Here is a 19,764-nt window from a genome sequence, read left to right as displayed (position 1 = left end):
GGAGTTCTGGGTACTGTGCTTGTGACTTTCCCGTGAGGTCGAAATTATTTCCGAACGACGGCGCGCAATTTTTTCCAAAGCACGCCTGCCCGCGTGAACTGAGAGAGCAATGACTTCCGTGGCCATCAAAACGAAGGGTTAAAAGGATTTTAACCGTGTTTCCCGGCCAGGAGTGATCTCCCCTTCTCCCTCCCCACCCCATCCCCCAACCCCGCCAGCCCAGGGGACCCCTGGCAAAGTCTGGTGACACGTTTGGTGGCCACACGGGGAGGTGGGTCTGGAGACCAAGGAGCTGGCCAGCACCCTGCAAAGCACAGGAGAGCCCAGTCCCCAATGTCTGAGGGGTGAGACCCTTTTGGCAAAAGCCTTGCCACCAACAGAGACAACGAGACCCCGGTCAGGCTGCTTTTAGCCACCGGCCTCACACAAGTCCCCTCCTTCCTGTGCCCTGTCCCTCCTCTGTGAACGGGGTAACAGCGGTGGCTGCCTCGCAGGGATGCTCAGAGGGGTCAAATGAGATCGTGTATGTGCTTCACAAACGCCTGCCGCCAAGGACCCCCGGCACAAAGTCCAATCCATTCAAGAGCTGATGGGGGAGCATTGACTGGGCACCTGCCCGGATCCCCTATGTGCTCCGCCAGGCACCAGCCCCCCACCCCAGCCCTGTGGATCCCAGAGGGGGCAGGCTGGGCGTACACTCCCTGCCTGCTAGCCTTTCGCCTGTTGGAGCAGCGGACACAGGTCTCAGAGCCCAGGAGAGCCAGGGCAGCCTCTGTGCCCCGCACAGAGCCACTCGAAACCCCACAACGACACGACTTGGGGTACAGGAGGGAGCGAAGAAATTGAATGGGCATCGCCTGCTCCGTCCGTGCTCAGCCTGTGACCTGCCTGCTAACCCTGGCCTCCTCTCCCTTCCCTCTCAGCCTGGGGACCCCCAGGCACCCACCGGAAGCCAGAGGGCCGGCCCCGGCCACCCCTGAGGCTCAGGGCTCGGGGTTGCTTGCAGTCCTGGCTTCTTAAGGGAAGGTGATTTTCTCTCTCTCTCTCTGAGACAAAACTGCTATCACAAAGGTTCGAAGAAAAAAAATAGACTGACGGCAATGGAAAGTCTATAATACTAGAAAAATGTCAAGAAAGCAAACCTGGTTTCAGTGAGACGCGGAGCCTGACAGCTCACGGAAAAAGGCTTGAAACCATCAAAACACGAAAACCCCTGCGGAGGGACCGCTCGCACCTGCTTGTGAAACTCATCAGATTCAAAACAACCTCCTGGACTGTTTTCGTGCAGAGGGGCTCTCCAAGGGGCCTGGGGCAGGGGGGAGGAGGGGAGGGAGGGGCCAGGGAGCCGTGATTTGGCCTGGGGCCGACCACTGGGCTCTGGGTGGGCAGGGGGTGGACAGGGCTTGGGGGGCGGGAGGCAGAGGAGACAGGACGGGGCCACAGGCAGTCTACAGCCCGAGCAGCAACCTCAAGCACCAGGGCCAGAGTCCAGAGGGGCACTAACTAGGAGGGTGGCCCTGGGCCAGGTACCGGCCGCCTTATAGGTCATCAGCCATCACCCCCGGGGCTCCTGGGAGACCTGCTAGGGGAGGGAACCTGCCCTGAAACCAGAAGGGGCACTCAGACCACTCATGTTCACTGCTTCCTCTGTGAGCAGCGCCCAGCACAGAGCGGGCAGACCTGCCCCACCTGAAAGGGCTGTCCAGGAGAGGGCCCTGGGCACAAGGCCCGCAGCAGGTGGGCGCTGGAAGTGCCTGCTGCTGGATGGGTGGGGAGGACGGGGCTCCAGAAGGCTGCCTGGAGGAGGTGGCCTGGAGGCGGGGCAGGGGTCAGAGACAAGGACCAGGGAAGGGTTCCGAATAATCTAGCGCTGAGGGAGGCCTGGGATTCCTGGTGAGGAACACGGCCTGGGCACAGGCGGGTCAGCAGCCTGCAGTCACTGTTCACTGCACACAACGCCTGCCAGGGCTCTGCACAGGCCCAGCTCCATCCATCCACCCACGCGCCCACCCTCGGACCAGGCCCGCTGTCCCCATCTTACGGTGAGGGAAGTAAGACAGAGGAAGGAAGTAACCTCCCAGGGTGTCGCAGAACCAGGATTCCAGCCCTCTCTGCCGGCCCTACTGACCCCTACGGCCCTCTCGGCTGCCAGAGGAGGGGACGGGAAGAATGGGGAGAGAGGAAAGAATAGGGGGGCTGGGAAAGAGGGAAAGAAGAGGGAGGGCAGTCAGGAATGCCTCTCCTGGGGGCACAGGGGAGAAAGGAATGAAAAGCTCAGCAGGCCAACTGGCGTGGCTCAGTGGTTGAGCATTGATCTAGGAACCAGGAGGTCACGGTTCAATTCCCGGTCAGGTCACAAGCCCAGGTTGCAGGCTCAATCTCCAGTGTGGGGCGTGCAGGAGGCAACCAATCCATGAGTTGCTTTCTTCATTGATGTTTCTATCTCCCTCTCTCTCCCTCTCCCTTCCTCTCTGAAATCAATAAAAATATTTTTTTTTTAAAGAAAGAAAGCCTTAGCTGCATACAAAGAAAGCTTCCTGCCAGCCCGCTATTCAAGCACTTGGCAGGATGGGGCACAGTTCCCGCCACATTGTGTTCTCATCACAGATGAGGTCACAGAAAGAGAAGCAGCTTGTGTGAAGCCGTCGAGAGGGAGCCCCAGGCCCAGGCCCAGCCCCAGCCTGCCATGTGTCCCTGCGGCTCAGGCAGCGCCCCGCCCCCGACCCTCGACCACTTACCCGCAGGCTCGGGCTTGGGCCGGAAGGTCTGGACGGGGAAGCACAGGTGCAGCTCTGGAATGACATCAGGAGGGTACTGGAGATGCCAGCCTCGGAGAGCCTCGGCGGGCAGAGCAGGGCAGGGGCAGGGCAGGGCAGGGGCCAGGCTAGCACAGCGCGCCCGCCTCCCTCGGCCCCCCGGACACATCACTCACTCTGCTGCATCCACTTCCAGCAGGCCCTGCGGTGGCACAGGAGGAAGGAGCCGGCGACGACCACCCCTGCCAGCAGCGCCAGCAGCCAGAGGAGCACGGGTCCTGCAACACAGAGGTGGACTGCACTGTCTGCCCAGAGCCCGCTTCCCGGGGCTGAGCCGGGGGCCCTGCTGCCCCCAGCCCCTGTCCCCAGCCCTACTGTCTCCACCGGGCTGCCAGCACTGAAGCCAAACACGGACCTGGTCCAGCCTCACCCGCTGCCCACCCTCACCGCTCCGGGAAGCCGGTCAGGGTGGGTTGATAGTGGGGGAAAGAGCACACCATTTCTAGAGGGTGGGCAATCAAGAAGCCAGGGGTCTGGAAGGCAGAACAAGAGGACAAAGTGAGGGGCCTGCGGAGGAGGCCTGGGTGACGGCCGTCCCCTCTGGACTGGAAGCTCCATGAAGCAGGCGTGGGGTCTGCTTCCCACAGAGGCACACTCAGCCCTGGACGCAGCAGGTGCCATTGCAAACAAGGGAAACTGAGGCTCTCAAAGGTGACGTTACTGGGTCAAGGTCACCCTGAGGGTAAATGGCAGAATCTCGGCTCCAGACAGGCCGGGGTGGGGGGGGTGAGGAGGGACTCCAGTGCCCAGGCGCTGATCCGCTATCTGGGTCTCTCTCTTTACATCTGAGTTTTTAACTTGTCTCCTTTCTCCTGTCACTTAATTTTGTAATTAGCTACTACAAAAAAGTAGTTTGTGCCTCACAAATGCTTCTCAGACTTTCATGTGCAGAGGAATCCCGGGGGGATCGGGTTCTGTAGGACTGGATGGGGCCATCATTTGTTTTTCTAACACGCTGCTGCTGCTGCTGCTGCTGCTGCTGCTGCTGCTGCGAGTTCAGGACCACGCGGAGAACCGCTGGCCTGAGGACCAGCGCCACCTGGTGTGCAATGCTGGGACTGCAGGTCCTAGAGTGAACTGCACTTAAAGCAAATGGGTGATGCGACCCGGAAGGTCTGGACCGGGTAGCCACCCACTCCCCTGCACGGTGCAATGCTATTACAGCTTTACATGGGAGGAAACTGGGGCTCAGGGGCCTTAAGCAACTAGGCAAGGTCACAAAACCATTCACCAAATACTTCCTGAGTAGCAATTATGGGCCATGGGGAGGAAGCTATGAATGAAATCCCAACACACAAGAATGAATTGGTAGCAAGTGGCAGACCCACAGCCCAGGAAGCTGGAAACCCGGGGTCCACCTTGCGCGCCCCCAGTGACCCAGTGGATACTGTAGATTGGGGAGACGCCCCTCCTTTGGCCCGCCTGGGAGGAGGGCCCTGCCTCCTGGGGGCGAACATTACCTGAGACCAGGATGGGTCTCCCCGCGGAGGAGAAAGAGACAGGGGCACTTGTAGAGAGGGGGGCGACCTCCTGGGTGTGGGTGGCGCCTCCTCTGTGCCCCTTACCGGGCTGGGCGTCGGGGAAGGAGATCTGGGAGGCGCTGGTGCTGCAGGCAGAGGAGCCAGAGGTGAGGCTGAGGACGCAGCGGGAAGAGGGGGAGGGGGTCCCTCAGGAATGCTTCCCTTTCCTGGAGGTCATCGGAAGGCAGGGGCTGCAGGTCCAGGCTGTCTGGCTTGGTGCCAGCACAGAGCTGGGCACACGTTCTCCCAAGCGGCTTTTGGGCACAGAGCTCCAGCCTGGACCAACCCCCCTCCACCCCCAGTCCGGTTCCCCCAGAAGGAGCCATAGAGTCACCTGGCCGGCACCTCGCTGTCCTCCGGGTGGGTGCTGCGGTTAGGGTGGGTCCCCGGGTGAGGCGGCTGATGGGTGGTGTCTTTACCTGCAAAGAGTCAGTGCCAGGAGCTTAGCCAGCAGGGACTGGTGGCCTCCAGGAGACCGCACAGCGGGGCCCCGAGGACACTGCATCTGGGCAGGTTTGTGTCCCGGCTCTGCCTCCTCCCTCCGCCTACCCACCCTCCCTCCTCCTTTCCTTCCGAGCAACCATTCTTCATGGAGCACCTCCTGTGACTGGGAACTGTGCTGGGAGCCGGAATAGAGCAGCGAGCAAAATACACAAGACCCCGCTGGGGGACCCACAGGTGAGTGGGACTCAGGTGTGACACAGAGCATGACACCCCAACGAGGGACTCCTCTCCGGAAGGGGAAGGCTTCCCCAAGGAGGGGGGAGGGGTTGGGATGTGAGTCCGCCCGCCCGGGGGTATCAGCAGAGGAAGCAGAAGGTGGGAGGCCCAGGGCGGGAGGGAGGAGGGCCCGATGGAGAGGCTGGAGGGAGGCCAGGGAGGCCGGCCATAGCGATCCAGGCAGGTCTCCTGCACACGCTTGCTCACAGAGCACTCTTCACAGCAGCCAAAGAAGCGGGAACAGCCTAGATGTCCATCGACTGGCACATGGGTCAGCAAAACGGAGCATCTCTGTTCACCGGAATATTGTTTGGCAATAAAAGGAACAAAGCACCTTGGCCAGTGTGCTCAGTGGTTAGAATGCTGGCCTGCACATCAAGGGGGTCTCGGGTTCAATGCCTGGTCAAGGGCACGTGCCAGGGTTGCGAGTTTGATCCCCAGCCCCGGTTTGAGGCCGTGCGTGGGAGGCAACCAATCAACGTGTCTCTCTCACATCAATGTTTCTCTATCCCCCTTCCTCCCTCCCTTCTGCTCTCTCTAAAAATCAGTGGAGAAATCGCCCTGGGTGAGGATTAACAACAATAAAAATAAAAGGAACAAAGTATGAACGCATGCGACAGCATGGAGGAACCCCACGTGTGTCACGTCCAGGGAGAGAAGCAGACCCAGAAGAACACATCCAGAAAATGTCTCACAGGGTCTGGCCTAGAGGGACAGGAAGTAGATGAGCGGTCTCCGAGCTGGGGGTGGGGGTGGGGTGGCTATGAGTGGACATGAGGTTTCTTAGATCCCGGTGTGAACCTAAGAGTGAGAGGCCAAGGTGAGAGGCAACAAGGGTTTCTCTGAGGTCCGACGCAATAGCTATTGGGGAAGCCCTGCTTCGGACAGAAACCCAAATGGGGTTCCGGTTAGGGTGCTTATGAGAAGGGGAAGGAGAGCAGTTTCATCAGTAGGAGGAATATCACATCAAGAGAACGTTATTCACTTCAGCAAAGGGGAGGCATTTCTCCAGGCGCAGATAAAATGACTTCATGATGTCAGTCCTAAGGATGGTTTCCTTTTCAGTCCTGTAGCCACCTGTCCGTATTCCTCAGATCTGCTTTTATCTTTGCAAACAGTTCTTTGGAATGCAAGGTTGCTTAGGCCCCGTCCAAAGGTTCATTTGCCCAGTTCTAACATTCCGAAGGTTTGAGGCATAAGACGCGGCTCTGAGGCCGTTTTAAAGTGGCTCTGTTTGCTGAAACCGGTTTGGCTCAGGGGACAGAGCGTCGGCCTGAGGACTGAAAGGTCCCGGTTCGATTCCGGTCGAGGGCATGTACCTTGGTTGCGGGCTCATGATGATTCTAACTCTCTATCCCTCTCTCTTCCTCTCTGTGAAAAATCAATAAAATATATTTAAAAAATAAAATAAAGAGGCTCTGTTTATAGTTACTAATTTTTAAGTGGTGATAGTTTCATAATTTCATAAGTTTCTTTTTAAAATATATATATATATTTTATTGATTTCAGAGAGGAAGGGAGAAGGAGAGAGAGATAGAAACATCAGTGATGAGAGAGAATCATGGATTGGCTGCCTCCTGCACGCCCCCCACTGGGGATCAAGCCCACAACCCGAGCATGCGCCCTGACAGGATCAACCTCCTGGTTCATAGGTCAACGCTCAACCACTGAGTCATGCTGACGGGGCTGTAAGTTTCTTAAAAATCATAGAATTGTACACTTAAAGTGAATAGATTTTATGGCATAGGAATTCTATCTCAATAAAGCTGTTTTTAAAAATCCAGTCCTAAGTGGAGACATCTGTAATAGTGTCAGCAATAAAAATAAAGTAAAAGATAAGTAAACATAAAGTCTTTCTCCCCAAAGCAATGATTTTTTAAAAATAGTTTTTATTGATTTCAGAGAGGAAGGGCGATAGACACATTAATGATGAGAATCATTGATTGGCTGCCTCCTGCACGCCTCACACCAGGGATCGAGCCTGCCACCCGGGCCTGTGCCCTGCCCAGGAATCGAACCGTGACCTCCTGGTTCATTGGTTGACACTCAACCACCGAGCCACGCCTGCTGGGCCAAAGCAATGATTGTAATTAGTGATGGGATAGTGTAGGTCCAACCCCCAACCATCAGCACCCTTCTCCACATGAATGCATCCGCTGGGAAGCCATATTTCTTAGCTATGTCTCCTTAGGTAAGGAAAACAAAAGAAAAAAATAAACAAGTAGGACTGCATCAAACTAAAAAGCTTTTGTGCAGAATAGGAAGCCATCAACAACAACAAAACCCAACCTACTGAATGGGAGAAGACATTCACCAGTGATGCATCCAATAAGGGGTTCATATCCAAACTATATAGGGAACTCATATACCTTAACACCTAAGAGACAAACAATCCGATGAAGAAATGGACAGAGGACCTGAATAGATATTTCTCCAAAGAGGACCTACAGACAGCCAACAGACGTGTGAAAAGATGCTCAACATCATTAATCAGGGAAATGCAAATTAAATTACAGTGAGGTGCCGCCTTGCACCTGTCACATGGCTATCACCAATAAATCAAAGAACAACAAGTGTGGATGAAGAGGCAGAGAAGAGGGAGCTCTTATGCACTGCTGATGGGATTATGAATCGGTACAGACCCTCTGGAAAACCATACGGAGGTTCTTCCAAAAATCAAAAATAGAACTACCAGATGATCCAGCAACACCACTGCTGGGTGTTGAACCAAAGAAACCTAAAACACTAATTAAAAAACACATCCGCACCCCTATGTTCATTGCAGCAGTGTTTACACTAGCTAAGCCAGGGAAGCAACCTGTGTCCATCTGTGCTAATAATAGAGGAATATGCAAACTGTCCAGGATGCCGTCGCAGTAACAGTAAGGACCGAACAGCAGGCTGGGGGGAGGTTAGTGAGGGATGACCAAACAACTGAACAGCAGGCTGCATGGGGCAACCAGGCTGGCAGGAGGGGCAGTTGGGGGCAACCAGGCCAGCAGTTAAGGGCAATCAGGCTGGCAGGCAGGTAAGCAGTTAGGAGCCAGCAGTCCTGGATTGTAAGAGGGATGTCCTGTATTGGAGAGGGTGCAGGCTGGGCTGAGGGGACCCCTCTCTCCAGTGCACAAATTTCAAGCACGGGACCTCTAGTCCATTTATAAATGGATAAAGAACCAGTGCCTTCTACTGGTGACGCTTAACATCATGCTCACAAGGAGAAATGCTTCAAGAGTCAAGAGTCCAATCCTTGACAGCAGAGCAGGCCCTGAGGGTGAACTAGGAGCTGAGAGGCAATGGATGGGTAACAAGCACACCTTCTAGAAGCCTCTCTTTCCCGCTGTTTTTTTGCTGTTCCTTTTCCACAGCATTCTGTCCTCACTGTGTGGGTGTAACAGCTTCCTGGATGTTTCTGTGGGCACGTTTAAATATTTATTTATATATATAAATCAATTTTTTTTTAAATATTTTTTTTAATTGATTTCAGAGAGGAAGGGAGAGGGAGAGAGAAACATCACTGATGAGAGAGAGCCATTGATCGGCTGCCTCCTGCAAGCCCCACACTGGAGATTAAGCCCACAAACCCGAGCATATGCCTTTGACAAGAATCGAACCCGGGACCCTTCAGTCTGCAGGCCGACACTCTATCCACTGAGCCAAACCAGCTAGAGCCATTTGGTTTGAATCTTTTAAGTTCCCGGCGATTCCTGGGTTCATCGTGGCGTCCGCTGTAGGAAGCTCTCCGGTTCATGTGTGCTGTTATTCTCTGGTTTTCCCTGAGGCCGGAACGTCTGCACCGCCCGCTCGCGTTACTTACAAAGGACGACCCGGCCTCCCAGGAGCTGGTGGGGTCCTTGTGCCGCGGTGTCAGTGTGTCCTTCCCAAATGGGTCTCTGCCCAGCCCCCCGGCCTGAGGGTGGGCATGTGGGCTGGCGTCCTCCCTCAGAGCACAGCAGCGAGTGCCGTACGCAGGATGTGCTCCCAAACACACAGCGAGGGCGGCACCTGGAGCGGCAGCATCTCAGCAAGCCTGGCTCCCCATAGAGACCCCTTCAGGGTTTTTAGCCAAAAAGCAGATCGTTTTCACCAGGAGATAAAATCTCAGGCTCCTCCTGCTCAGACTGCTCCGTGTCCATGGTCAGCATTGGTACAGACTATTTTATTTTATTTTTTTTATTTTATTTTATTTTAAAGTTGGAGTTACACTTAGCAGTTCTCCGTGTCACTCCCATCATTCGATTTGTTTGTCTGCTCTGAGCCCGGCGCCTCCCTGGGGACTCTGGTAAGTAAGTCACCTCTCGCCGTCCCCCGGCCCTCCTGCGTGAATTCTGGGGTGAGCTTCCTTCCCCTGGGTTCTGCCCGTCACCCTCCTTTCCTCTCCTCTCTGCTTTCGAGGGATGTGTTGGCACCTCTCCCCGCTGCTGAGCCAGCTTTGATTGCTCTTCGGTCCGAGTTCCGACTTCCCTGCAATCTGGCCGGCGGCCACCGGCTGGGCTGGGAGGCCTCTTCCCATGAGCCTGTCTTGAGTCAGTACAACAGCCTTGCCAATAAGTCAAGATTTTACCAGCCCAATACTTTCAGGGAGAAGAATGAGTGAACGCACAGCAAGAATAAATGAAGTTGTTGATGAGGATGCACAGAAGAGGGAGCTCTTATGCACGGCTGGTGGGAGTATACATGGGCACAGACACTCTGGAAACCATACCAAGACTCTTCCGAAAATCAAAACTAGAACTACCACATGACCCAGCGACCCCACTTCTGGGTGTTGGCCCGAAGAAACCCAAAACGCTACTTCGAAAACACATGTCATCATCAGGAATTCTTACCAAAATGACCCACGTGGATCTCACGCCACTGACGGGATCTAGTTATCCAAGGAAAAATCAAGGCCCAAACCCGACCTCGTTCACAGCGGGGGTCGAAGGCCCTTTGCCCCGTGGGGGTGGGAGAGATACGGCCGCCGGCTGCTGGGCACAGACCTCAGCCCCCCATCGGGGGGTGGGCCGCTTACCCAGGCATGCGGCGGCCCCCTTGGGCGGGACGGCAGGGCAGGCGACGCAGCGGGCACAGGAGTTCCTGGCTGACGTGGCACAGAACGTGCCAGGTCGGCATTCACAGACGCGGGAGGAGTTCCACGTGCAAGGTGTCTTCTCCACGAGGTGATCTGAGGGGCACAGAGAAAGGGAGGGTGGGGGACGGCCAGGGCAGCCAGCGGGGGCAGGGGGCCCCGGAGGGCGGGGGTGCATTCGCCCAGGAGCAGTCATTCTCCTGACTTCCCCATCCAGCTGGTCTCCGGCCCGCTCAGAACAAGGACACTGAGCAAAAGAAGACACACAAGGAAGGAGCATATCCTACACGCTTCTGCTGACAGAAAGTGCTAGAAGGCGCAGCTTATTCCGAAGTGAGAAAGCAGGACTGCCTGGGCGTGGGGGGGGGTGGGGGGGGGGGAGGGAAGATGAGGGGCATGAGAAAGCTTGGGAGCAATGGGTGGTCTATTACCTTCACTGGTGGTGGTGGTTACACAGGCGCATACACATGTCAGAATGTACCAAATTACACACTTTAAACACGTGTTTTATTAGACATCAACTATCCTCCATAATAAAGAGCTAATATGCTAATTAGACCAGATGGCAGAACAACCTTCCAGAACGGCTCTGGGTCACTGTCTCTCCATCAGATCGACTTTCCCTCCCTTTCTCCTTCTTCCTCTCCCTCTCCCTCTTCCCTCCCTCCCCATTTCCTCCTCCCCCCCTCTCTCTCCCTCTCCTCTTCCTCCTTCCTCTCTCCCCCTTCCTCTCTCTCTCTGCCTCTCCCTCTCCCTCTCGGTCAGGGCTGCGAAGGCCAGGCCCTTGCAGGAATTCCGTGCATCAGGCCTCTAGTGTCCGAATAAAGCTGCTAAAGGCTCCCAGAGGGCAGGGTGACAGGGCATGGGGATAGATGCACCAAGACTGAGCCCGATGCTTTGAAACTAGTGACCGCCCATCCCATTCCCGGTCCCTCTACTTCTGAACAGGTTCGAAATTGTCAATAATAAGAAGGTTTTTTCCCCAAAAAACAAACAAATGAAAGGTTAGAGCTTTTCTAAAAGAAAAGGTATAATCATGCACTTGCATGTGTTTGGAGATGTTTTGTGTGCTCCTTGTATGTGAAAATAGAGTCGCTGCCTCGGACGAGACCAAGGTGACTCGCTCCATAAGAATCCTTCTTCTGGGCTGTTACTTAGAGGCCTCACATGACAAAAGCGAGGGGCCACACCTCCGGAGAGAGCTGGCACTGGCGGGCACTGGCGGGCACTGGGGGAGTTTGTGCAAAGGGCAGGAGTGGGCTGGGCCATGAGCGAGATGACTTGGGATGATGGCAGCTATGATCACCCCTATGGCTACTGACATAATCGTGTGTGCGAGAGGCAGTGTTCTTCAATTCTACCTGATTATCTCAGTTTGATCTTCATCCCACCACTCTCTGAGACAGCACCATTAGTGTGCCCGTTTAAAACTGAAAAACAGGAGAGATGTAGAGGCCCCCTGGGAAGACACATGGGCATTCTTTAATTAATGTCAGCTGAACCCACTGGCATCGGCAAAGCCACGCCCTGGAAACACACCTTGCCAAAAGGGCAGGGTGTTGTCAGTTTGGCCTTCATTTCAGCCTGTGGTGCAGGGATGTGGATTTTGATATCTAAATCCAGCCTGGCACCAGGGATGCTCAGAGCCTACTCAAGAATGCACATAATCTCCTTTTGTCTAACCCCCACCCGCTGGTGGAAAGACGGGCCCCTACCTCCTGAGCAGGTCACGCAGGCTGTGCAGCGGCCGTCCTTGTCCAGGTAGTAGTCCCGGTCACACTGCTTCCTGCAGTCGGTGGACCCCAGAGGGCACAGGTGCTGCGGGGACAGTCCTGGGGATGGAAGCACAGACAGTCCAGGTCAGGCCTCACCTCCCCACCATCACTGAAGCTCCCCCCAGCTCCGTGGCCAGCTCCCAACCCTCACACATGTCAGACCCATCCCCAGAGCAGGTCATGAGGCTCAGAGAGGACAGGGCTGTGTGTAAGGCCACACAGGAGATGAGCTCTGAGCCCCCCTCTATCTTTGGTGTTCACCCCACCCCCCAAACGATCCACCATCTCCACCATGCCAGGGCGGTCGCTCCACGCTCACTCCTCAAGACTTTGACGGCCAATTTCCCTTTGAGATCAGCAATGAGGCAAGGTGCTCTACTCTCACAACATCTATTCAAGCAGGGTACAGGGGTCCCAGGCAATGCAATAAGGCAAGAAAAATAAATAAAAGTGACAATTTTTAGGAAGAAAGATAGCCATCTGAGTACACAGATGATCCCAAAGAATCTGCAGATGCATTATTAGAACTGATAAGTGAATGAGCAAGGGAGTTGGATACAATGTTATGATATCTGAGTCAATCAAATGTCTGTATATGTGGATTGAACCCATATGAAAATGCTCTTTTGATAGGTCAGCCAGTCAAATATTGGCAATTTCACACGGTTCAAAAAGAATTGGAACATGACGTATTGAAAAAGATACCGTAGGATCATGATCAGAAATATGGAATACATGCAGAAACTGGTTTGGCTCAATGGATAGAGCATCGGCTTGGGGACTGAAAGGTCCCGGGTTCAATTCTGGTCAAGGGCATGTACCTTGGTTTCGGGCATATCCCCAGTAAGGGGTATGCAAGAGGCAGCTGATCGATGACTCTCTCTCATTGATGTTTCTAACTCTCTATCTCTCTCCCTTCCTCTCTGAACAAAATCAATAAAATATATTTAACAAAAAAAAAAAAAAAGAAATATGGAATACATAGAACTCTAACAAAAACATGTGAGCATCTCTACATAGAAAAAATAATAAAGCATTCCCAGGAGAATTTGAAGAAGACCTAAATAAATGTATGGCTATGCCGTGTACTCAACACTGAAAGGGTGGATTCTCTCTAAACTGATCTACAGCTTCAAGGCAACCCTCATCAAAACCTCAGTAAGACATCCTGTGGAATTTGAAAAGCTTGTTCTAAAATGTATGTGGAGCCCTGCTGGTGTTGTGCAGTGGTTGAGTGTTGACCCATGAACCAGGAGGTCACAGTTCAATTCCTGGTCAGGACGCATGCTTGGGTTGCAGGCTCGATCCCCAATAGGGGGCATGCAGGAGGCAGTCAATCGATGATGTTTCTGACTCTCTCTCCCTTTCTCTTCCTCTCTCTGAAATCAACTTAAAAAAACATCAAAAACGAACTTTAAAAATGTACATGGAAATGCAAATTACTGGAATAGCCAATACTAGAAGGACAGAGCTGAACAAGTTGCTCATCCATCCATGAAGACGGACTGAAAAACTACAGGAATTGAGAGTGTGGTGTTCACACAATAGGCAAGAAGACTCGTGGAACAGGAGACACCCACACAGAGTCACACTCACAAAGACATGGGCTTTAGACGTACACAAAGCTGGCATGCAAAACTGTGGGGAAAGGACCATTTATTTGGTAAACTAGAGGCCCAGTGCATGAAATTTGTGCGCGGGGGGGGGGGGGGGGCGTGCTGTTGTATCCCTCAGCCCAGCCTGCACCCTCTCCAATCTGGCTCCAATCTGGGACTTCTTGAGAAATGTCCGACTGCCCTCTCACAATCCAGGACTGCTGGCTCCCAACTGCTCACCAGCCTGCCTTCCTAATTGCCCCTAACCATTTCTGCTGCCAGCCTGATCACCCCCTAACCACTCCCCTGCCAGCTTGATACCTAACTGTTCCCCTGCCAGCCTGTTTGCCCCTAACTACCCTCCCCTGCAGGCCTGATTCCCCCCAACTGCCCTCCTCAGCAGGCCCGATCACTCCCAACTTCCCTTTCCTGCTAGCCATCTTGTGGCAGCTATCTTGTGGTGGCCATCTTGTGTCCATATGGGGGCTGCCATCTTTGACCACATGGGGGCAGCCATCTTGTGTGTTGAAGTGACAGTCAATTTGCATATTACTCTTTTATTAGGTGAGATGGTGTTAGTTCAGCTGGATAGCCACATGGACACTTTTAACATGACCACTGCCTCATGCCATACACACAAACCAGGATAGAGGGCAAAGCCGAACATGGAAGGCAAAGCAATAATGATCCCAGACAATAAATGCAGGCTGTCTCTGAGAGCTCCGAGGAGGGAGAGTCTTACAAGGCAGATCACAGAAAGCACTCAACACAAAGGAAAAGATGGACTGCGTTAAAATTAAGAACATCTCTTCAGGGAAAGCCTCTATAAAGAGAATGAGAAGGCAAGCCACGGGGTGGGAGGACATATTTGAGCACAACTGTAGGACACAACCCAGAATTATAAGAAGTCCTACATGTGATTTTAAAAAAAACAAAAACCCAAGAGAAACGAACAAATACATTCACGCCAAGATTTTTCATTATTCATTATACCTCAAAGGGGAAACAACTCAAATATCTATCTAAATAAGCAGTGTGGCATACCTCCACAATGGGAGGCTACCTACACTAAGACATGCAAATTGACCGTCCCTCCACTATACTTACCAGCCAATCAGGAGTGAGTATGCAAGTTAATCCAACAAAGATGGCAGAGCTAAGACTGAAGATAGCATAGAAGGAAGCCAAGCACTGCAGAAGGGAGTGAAGCAGCAGAGAAGGGAGTGAGGTGGCAGAGACAGGAGGGTGAGAGGCAGTGGAAAAGGCTGCAAGAAGCCCTATTCTTGCAGGAATCTTCCTGCAATGGGCCTCTAGTTAAGTAATAAACAGGAGAGAACTGGGGGCCCCAACCTGTCGCCATGAGAACCAAGAGGACAGAAAACCGACCCCTGCAGAGGCTCACCTGCTCTGTTGCAAGCAGCAGCTCCGCCCCGATAGTCTGGCACTCGGGAGGCACCCCAAACTGCTGTTAATTGCGTGGGTGCCCCCACTGTCTATGCTGGATCTCAGTGCCTCCAACCTCTCTGCCCCACACTGGCAAAGACCACCACTCAGGGCCTGCCTGCCCGGACCACCACCCACAGGCCACCCACCAACCAGACAGCATTGGAGAAATTACCTGCATCCAGACGGGGCTTCCCCGCGGAGGAAAGAACATCGGGAGCCCTCAGCATTTTGGAATCCGCTTCGGGGGTGGGAGGAGTGTCCCCTTCAAGAAGCGGGGTCCTGGCTTCAGAGCTGGCTGAGGTCAGGGCGGGCTGGGCCCGGGGGGTGGTGCCGCTGGGGGAAAAGCCAGAGATGGGACGAACGGTTCTGCGGATGGGGCAGGGGAGGCCGGGCCTCAGGGGGGACTGTTTCTCTGGAGCAGGGGGCCCCAGACCTCCTGCCTGCAGCCTCTGGCAGGGCCCCCCCTCGGTCAAGGAGCCAGGGCTGTGTTTTCTGGGCCTCCTTTGCTCCTGAGAAATCAAGGCAGGGGAGGCACACAGTAGGGCCATAAATGACTTCAGGGATGGCCTCTCTCCACGCTCACTGCTATGCGCTGGAGCCCAGGCACCCTGCGCTGAATCACCCCCCTGCCAACCGCCCCTCCTCTCCCTCCCAGCTATGGTGCAGGCATCCTGTGTGGGAGACAGCCCCACACGGAGGCCAGCTGGATGGGAAGGGCCGGAGTCACCTGGCAGGCGCCCTGCAGTCCTCGCGGCCCTCGCCGCAGGCAGGGCTGGCCCCTGGGGAGTGGGGCTCACAGACGGTGTCCCTCCGCGCGGTGCCTGCAGGGGACACAATGCCTTCAGCCTTGGTGGGGAGGAGTCCGAGGACTCCAGGAATAGCTTTTACCACCGCAAACCAGAGTCGGTCCGGATGGGCACTTGGCAAACACAGTGGCCATCCGGTGTTCGCACCAGCCCAGCCTCCGTCCCCCCAATCTCAGTGTCTGTTTTTAGGGCTGATTTCCTCCACCACCACCCCTTCATTTCCCCATGGGGACAGGATGGACCAATCAAATCCTTCCATTTCTTCCATTCCCCTGGCCAAGATGGACTGGCTCAGGGACGGGCACATGACCTCAGACACACCGTTCTGAGATGCCATGTCAGAGTTTTGGTTTTGGCTGTTGGAAATGCAGGACGAAGACGTTGTCTCTCCACTGAGGTTGGGTATGAAGCAAGCCCGGAGCTGCTGGGAGGCATCTTACAGACGCCTAAGAATAGGGGATAGAGCTGAGAGGTAGGAAACGTCAGGGCGCCTGGATCCAGCCATGCCTGAAGCTACCCAGAGCTGTCCCCTGACTTTTCAGTTACATGAGCCACAAACGTAAGATTTTTGCCACTTGCAACCCAAAGAATCCTGAAGACTAACTGGAAGCGGAGTGGAGAGGAAAACTCACAGCGTTTGCCCTCAAGTGGGCCTGGGTGTGCCCGTCACCTCTCTCGTGTTGTAGCCGCGACAGACAAGGCAAAGGATAGTAATAATAACACTGTATAATAATAATAATTACCCAGGCTGCTGTCGGGACAGAGCGTTCGCCCTGTGTGCCTCTCTCACGGTGGGACACACAGCAAGTGTCCAGTGAATGCCCTGTCCCTTTCCTCCTCTGGACCCCGTCCCGTCGCAGAGAAAGGACCTGCGGATGACCTCCCAGCCCTCGCGCCATGTTCTCTGCTCGGCGGTCCTGAGCCACGTGCCCGCCGCCTGGACCTCCATGTCCTCCCTGCGGGGTGGAGCTCATGCAGTCCGCCTCGTGGGAGTCCGTGAATTTCAGGAACGGGAAGCCTGGGCGAGCTCTTAGCTGGGGCTCAGCGGGGGCTGAACCTGACCCAGACACTACTTTCCGTTTTACAGCTGGAGAGACGCTGCCCCGTGGGAGAGCCCACAGGGGGACCTAGACGTTTGCCGGGGTTTGGCAGCCAAAGGCTGAGCCCTCCCAAAGCGCACTGTTCCATAGAAATAGGATGAGGTCACACAGGCCATTTAAATCTCCTAGTCACCACATCAAAGGACAGCCCTGCTCTGGCTGGTGTGGCTCAGTGGATAGAGGGTCGGCTTAGGGACTGAAGGGTCCCGGGTTCGATTCAGGTCAAGGGCATGTACCTTGGTTGCAGGCACATCCCCAGTAGAGGGTGTACAGGAGGCAGCTGATCAATGCTTCTCTCTCATTGATGTTTCTATCTCTCTATCTCTCTCCCTTTCTCTCTGTAAAAAAATCAATAAAATATAAATTTTTTTAAAGAAAAAAGTACAGCCCTGGCCAGGGTGGCTCAGTTGCTTGGGCATTATCCTGTGCACCAAAAGGTTGCTGGTTCAATTCCCAGTCAGGGCACATGCCCAGGTTGCAGGCTCCATCCCTGGAAGGGGGCAAGCAATCAATGTTTCTCTCTCATCGATGTTTCTATCTCTCTCTCCCTCTCCCTTCCTCTCTCTCTCAAAATCAATTTTAAAAATATTTTAAAAATATATTTTTATTGACTTGTTTTCAGAGTGGCAGGGAGAGGATAGAGAGATAGAAACATCAATGATGAGAAAGAATCATTGGTCAGCTGCCTCCTGCACGCCCCCTACTGGGGATCGAGCCCACAGCCTAGGCATGTGCCCTTGGCTGGAATCGAACCTGGGACCCTTCAGTCCATAGGCTGACACTCTTATCCACTGAGCCAAACCAGCTGAGGCTAATTTTTAAAAAGTAAAAAGAGCCTTGACCAGTTTGGCTCAGTGAATGGAGCATTGGCCTGCGGACTGAAGGGTCCTGGATTTGATTCCACTCAAGGGCATATCCCCGGGTTGCAGGCTCAGTCCCCACTGTGGGGCATGCAGGAGGCAGCCAATCAATGATTTCCTCTCATCATGGATGTTTCTATCTCTTTCCCCCTCTCCCTTCCTCTCTGAAATCAATATATATATATATATAAAATAATGATGAGATGGTTTACCTTCTGTTACACTGTTTGAAATCCGTGCATGTTCTTACTGACAGCATATCTCAGTGCCACTGGACACATTCTAGGTGCTCAATGACCACATGTGGCCAGCCTCAGGCAGGGTGGGTCTAAGGGCAGCAAAGAGAGGACTCTGGCGCCACCATGTGGCAATCACAGGGAAACCACTGGCCCACACCCCGAGTTGGAACAACTGAACTCCAGGCATTTGACAGACGGAGAGACTGAGGCCCAGAGAGAGTTAGGAACACACTGCACAGGTGCAGAGCTACGTGAAATCCCAAGCACCCGACGCTCAGTCCGGAGCGCTTTCCACCCCACCCTGCTGCCCCTGCTCGCGGGTGGCGGGCTTCTGCGTGTCCCTCAGCAGAGAGTTTTGCGTGGCTCAGCTCATGGCTGAGTAGGCGTGAACTAAGGGAATGGGGTGGGAAGGGTGTCCTAGACTGAGGGAACAGCATATGCAAAGGCCTGGTAGAGGGGAACATCCTGCCCATCCCCGGAACTGAGAGGAGACAGACCAGCTGGGGCCCAGACAGAGGGGGCTGGTGCTGAGCGCTGGGCTGGAGGAAGGAGGGGCCACACCACGGGGGGAGGGGAGTCCTGGTGTGAACCGCATGCTGGAGGCTCAGCGGGGTGGGTGCGCTTTCCCTGCCTCCTCCCACAAGGCCCTGAATGACTGGACGGGAAAGGGGAAGGCAGACAGGCCCGGGGCCGTGAGGCTGAAGGAGCGTGCCCTGGCCTTCTCTTTGCTTTATGTAGCTCAGACATGGAGCCCAACAAACCAGCAGCAGGAGTGCCCACGTACACATGCTCTCAGACAAGAGTCCCCTGGCCCGGCCCGTGGGGCTCAGTGGTCCGACGCCCACCTGCTCCCGCGGCCTCCCTTCCGAAAGGCCCTCTCCATGCGCCCACCCAGGACCCGTGGCCCTTATTTCCTCCCTGGCCGCCTGGCCCTCCTTGTCAGAAAATCAGAAGCCCAGAGAAGACTAGGAAGCTGCCTAAGGTCACACAACACGTTGGAAAAGAAAGCCGTTTCTCAGTCTTCAGCCTGGTGCTGGGTCTCTTCTCCTCTGACTCCCAGGACTCTCCCAGGACAGACACTTAGGGTTTCCTTCTTGCCTCAGAGAAGCTGTGCCCTGAGCCTCAAACCATCCCAGGGTCTCTTCCAGCCAGGCCTGTGTCTCTCTGAGCTGGGCCCCGGGGGAGGGGGTGGGGCACAGGGGCACAGGAGCCCTGGCGCCTGGCGCACTGGTGGCATCATTGCGAAAGGAGTTGTGATCTGCCCCACAGGGAGGCCATGGGAGGTGCAGGGTCACCTGGAGGTCGGCGGGGCTGGTGCGGTGTGGGCACAGATCTCAGGCCCTGGCTAGGGGTGGGGTACTCACCGGGAGACTTGACCATCGTCCCTGGGGGGCAGGTGGAGTGGAGGACACAGCGGGCACAGGAGTTGGAGGCTGACGTGGCACAGTACATGCCGGCCCGGCACTCACAGACACGAGGGGAGTTCTGGGAACATGGCTTCTTCTCCACCTGGTCGTCTACAGGACACAGAAGAGGGTCACAGAGGACAGAGGCAGGACCAGGGGAGGGAACCAGAGGACCCGCCAGGGACAGTCTGCACACGAGAGAGGGCTGCTGTGGCCTCCCCTGGACAGGCAGGGTCCTGAGGCTGTCACCTCCCAGCCCACGACCGTGGAGACCACTAAGCTGGTATTAAAAACAAATTAATGGCCAAAACCGGTTTGGCTCAGTGGTAGAGCGTCGGTCTGCGGACTGAAAGGTCCCGGGTTCGATTCCGGTCAAGGGCATGTACCTTGGTTGTGGGCACACCCCCTGTGGG

The 19,764-nt window shown here is 54.8% G+C and overlaps 1 protein-coding gene across 1 annotated transcript in view; it reads right to left on the bottom strand.

Moving 5' to 3' along the window:
• The window catches only part of TNFRSF8 (TNF receptor superfamily member 8), a 46,529-nt gene that overhangs the window by 13,183 nt on the left and 13,582 nt on the right, over positions 1-19,764 (bottom strand). The window contains exons 3-11 of the mRNA XM_036460842.2: positions 19,310-19,462; positions 15,668-15,761; positions 15,113-15,273; positions 11,840-11,956; positions 9,942-10,220; positions 4,671-4,755; positions 4,277-4,422; positions 2,933-3,034; positions 2,739-2,792 (exon numbers count right to left, since the gene is read on the bottom strand). Of these exons, the coding sequence (XP_036316735.1) occupies positions 2,739-2,792; positions 2,933-3,034; positions 4,277-4,422; positions 4,671-4,755; positions 9,942-10,220; positions 11,840-11,956; positions 15,113-15,273; positions 15,668-15,761; positions 19,310-19,462 (1,191 nt within the window). The remainder of the gene's footprint in view (positions 1-2,738; positions 2,793-2,932; positions 3,035-4,276; positions 4,423-4,670; positions 4,756-9,941; positions 10,221-11,839; positions 11,957-15,112; positions 15,274-15,667; positions 15,762-19,309; positions 19,463-19,764) is intronic.

The sequence above is a fragment of the Pipistrellus kuhlii genome, unplaced genomic scaffold, assembly GCF_014108245.1.
Source record: "Pipistrellus kuhlii isolate mPipKuh1 unplaced genomic scaffold, mPipKuh1.p scaffold_m20_p_34, whole genome shotgun sequence".
Classification (NCBI taxonomy): domain Eukaryota; kingdom Metazoa; phylum Chordata; class Mammalia; order Chiroptera; family Vespertilionidae; genus Pipistrellus; species Pipistrellus kuhlii.
The sequence above is the reverse complement of the archived record's forward strand: the minus strand, read 5'-3'. Positions and strand labels throughout refer to the sequence as shown.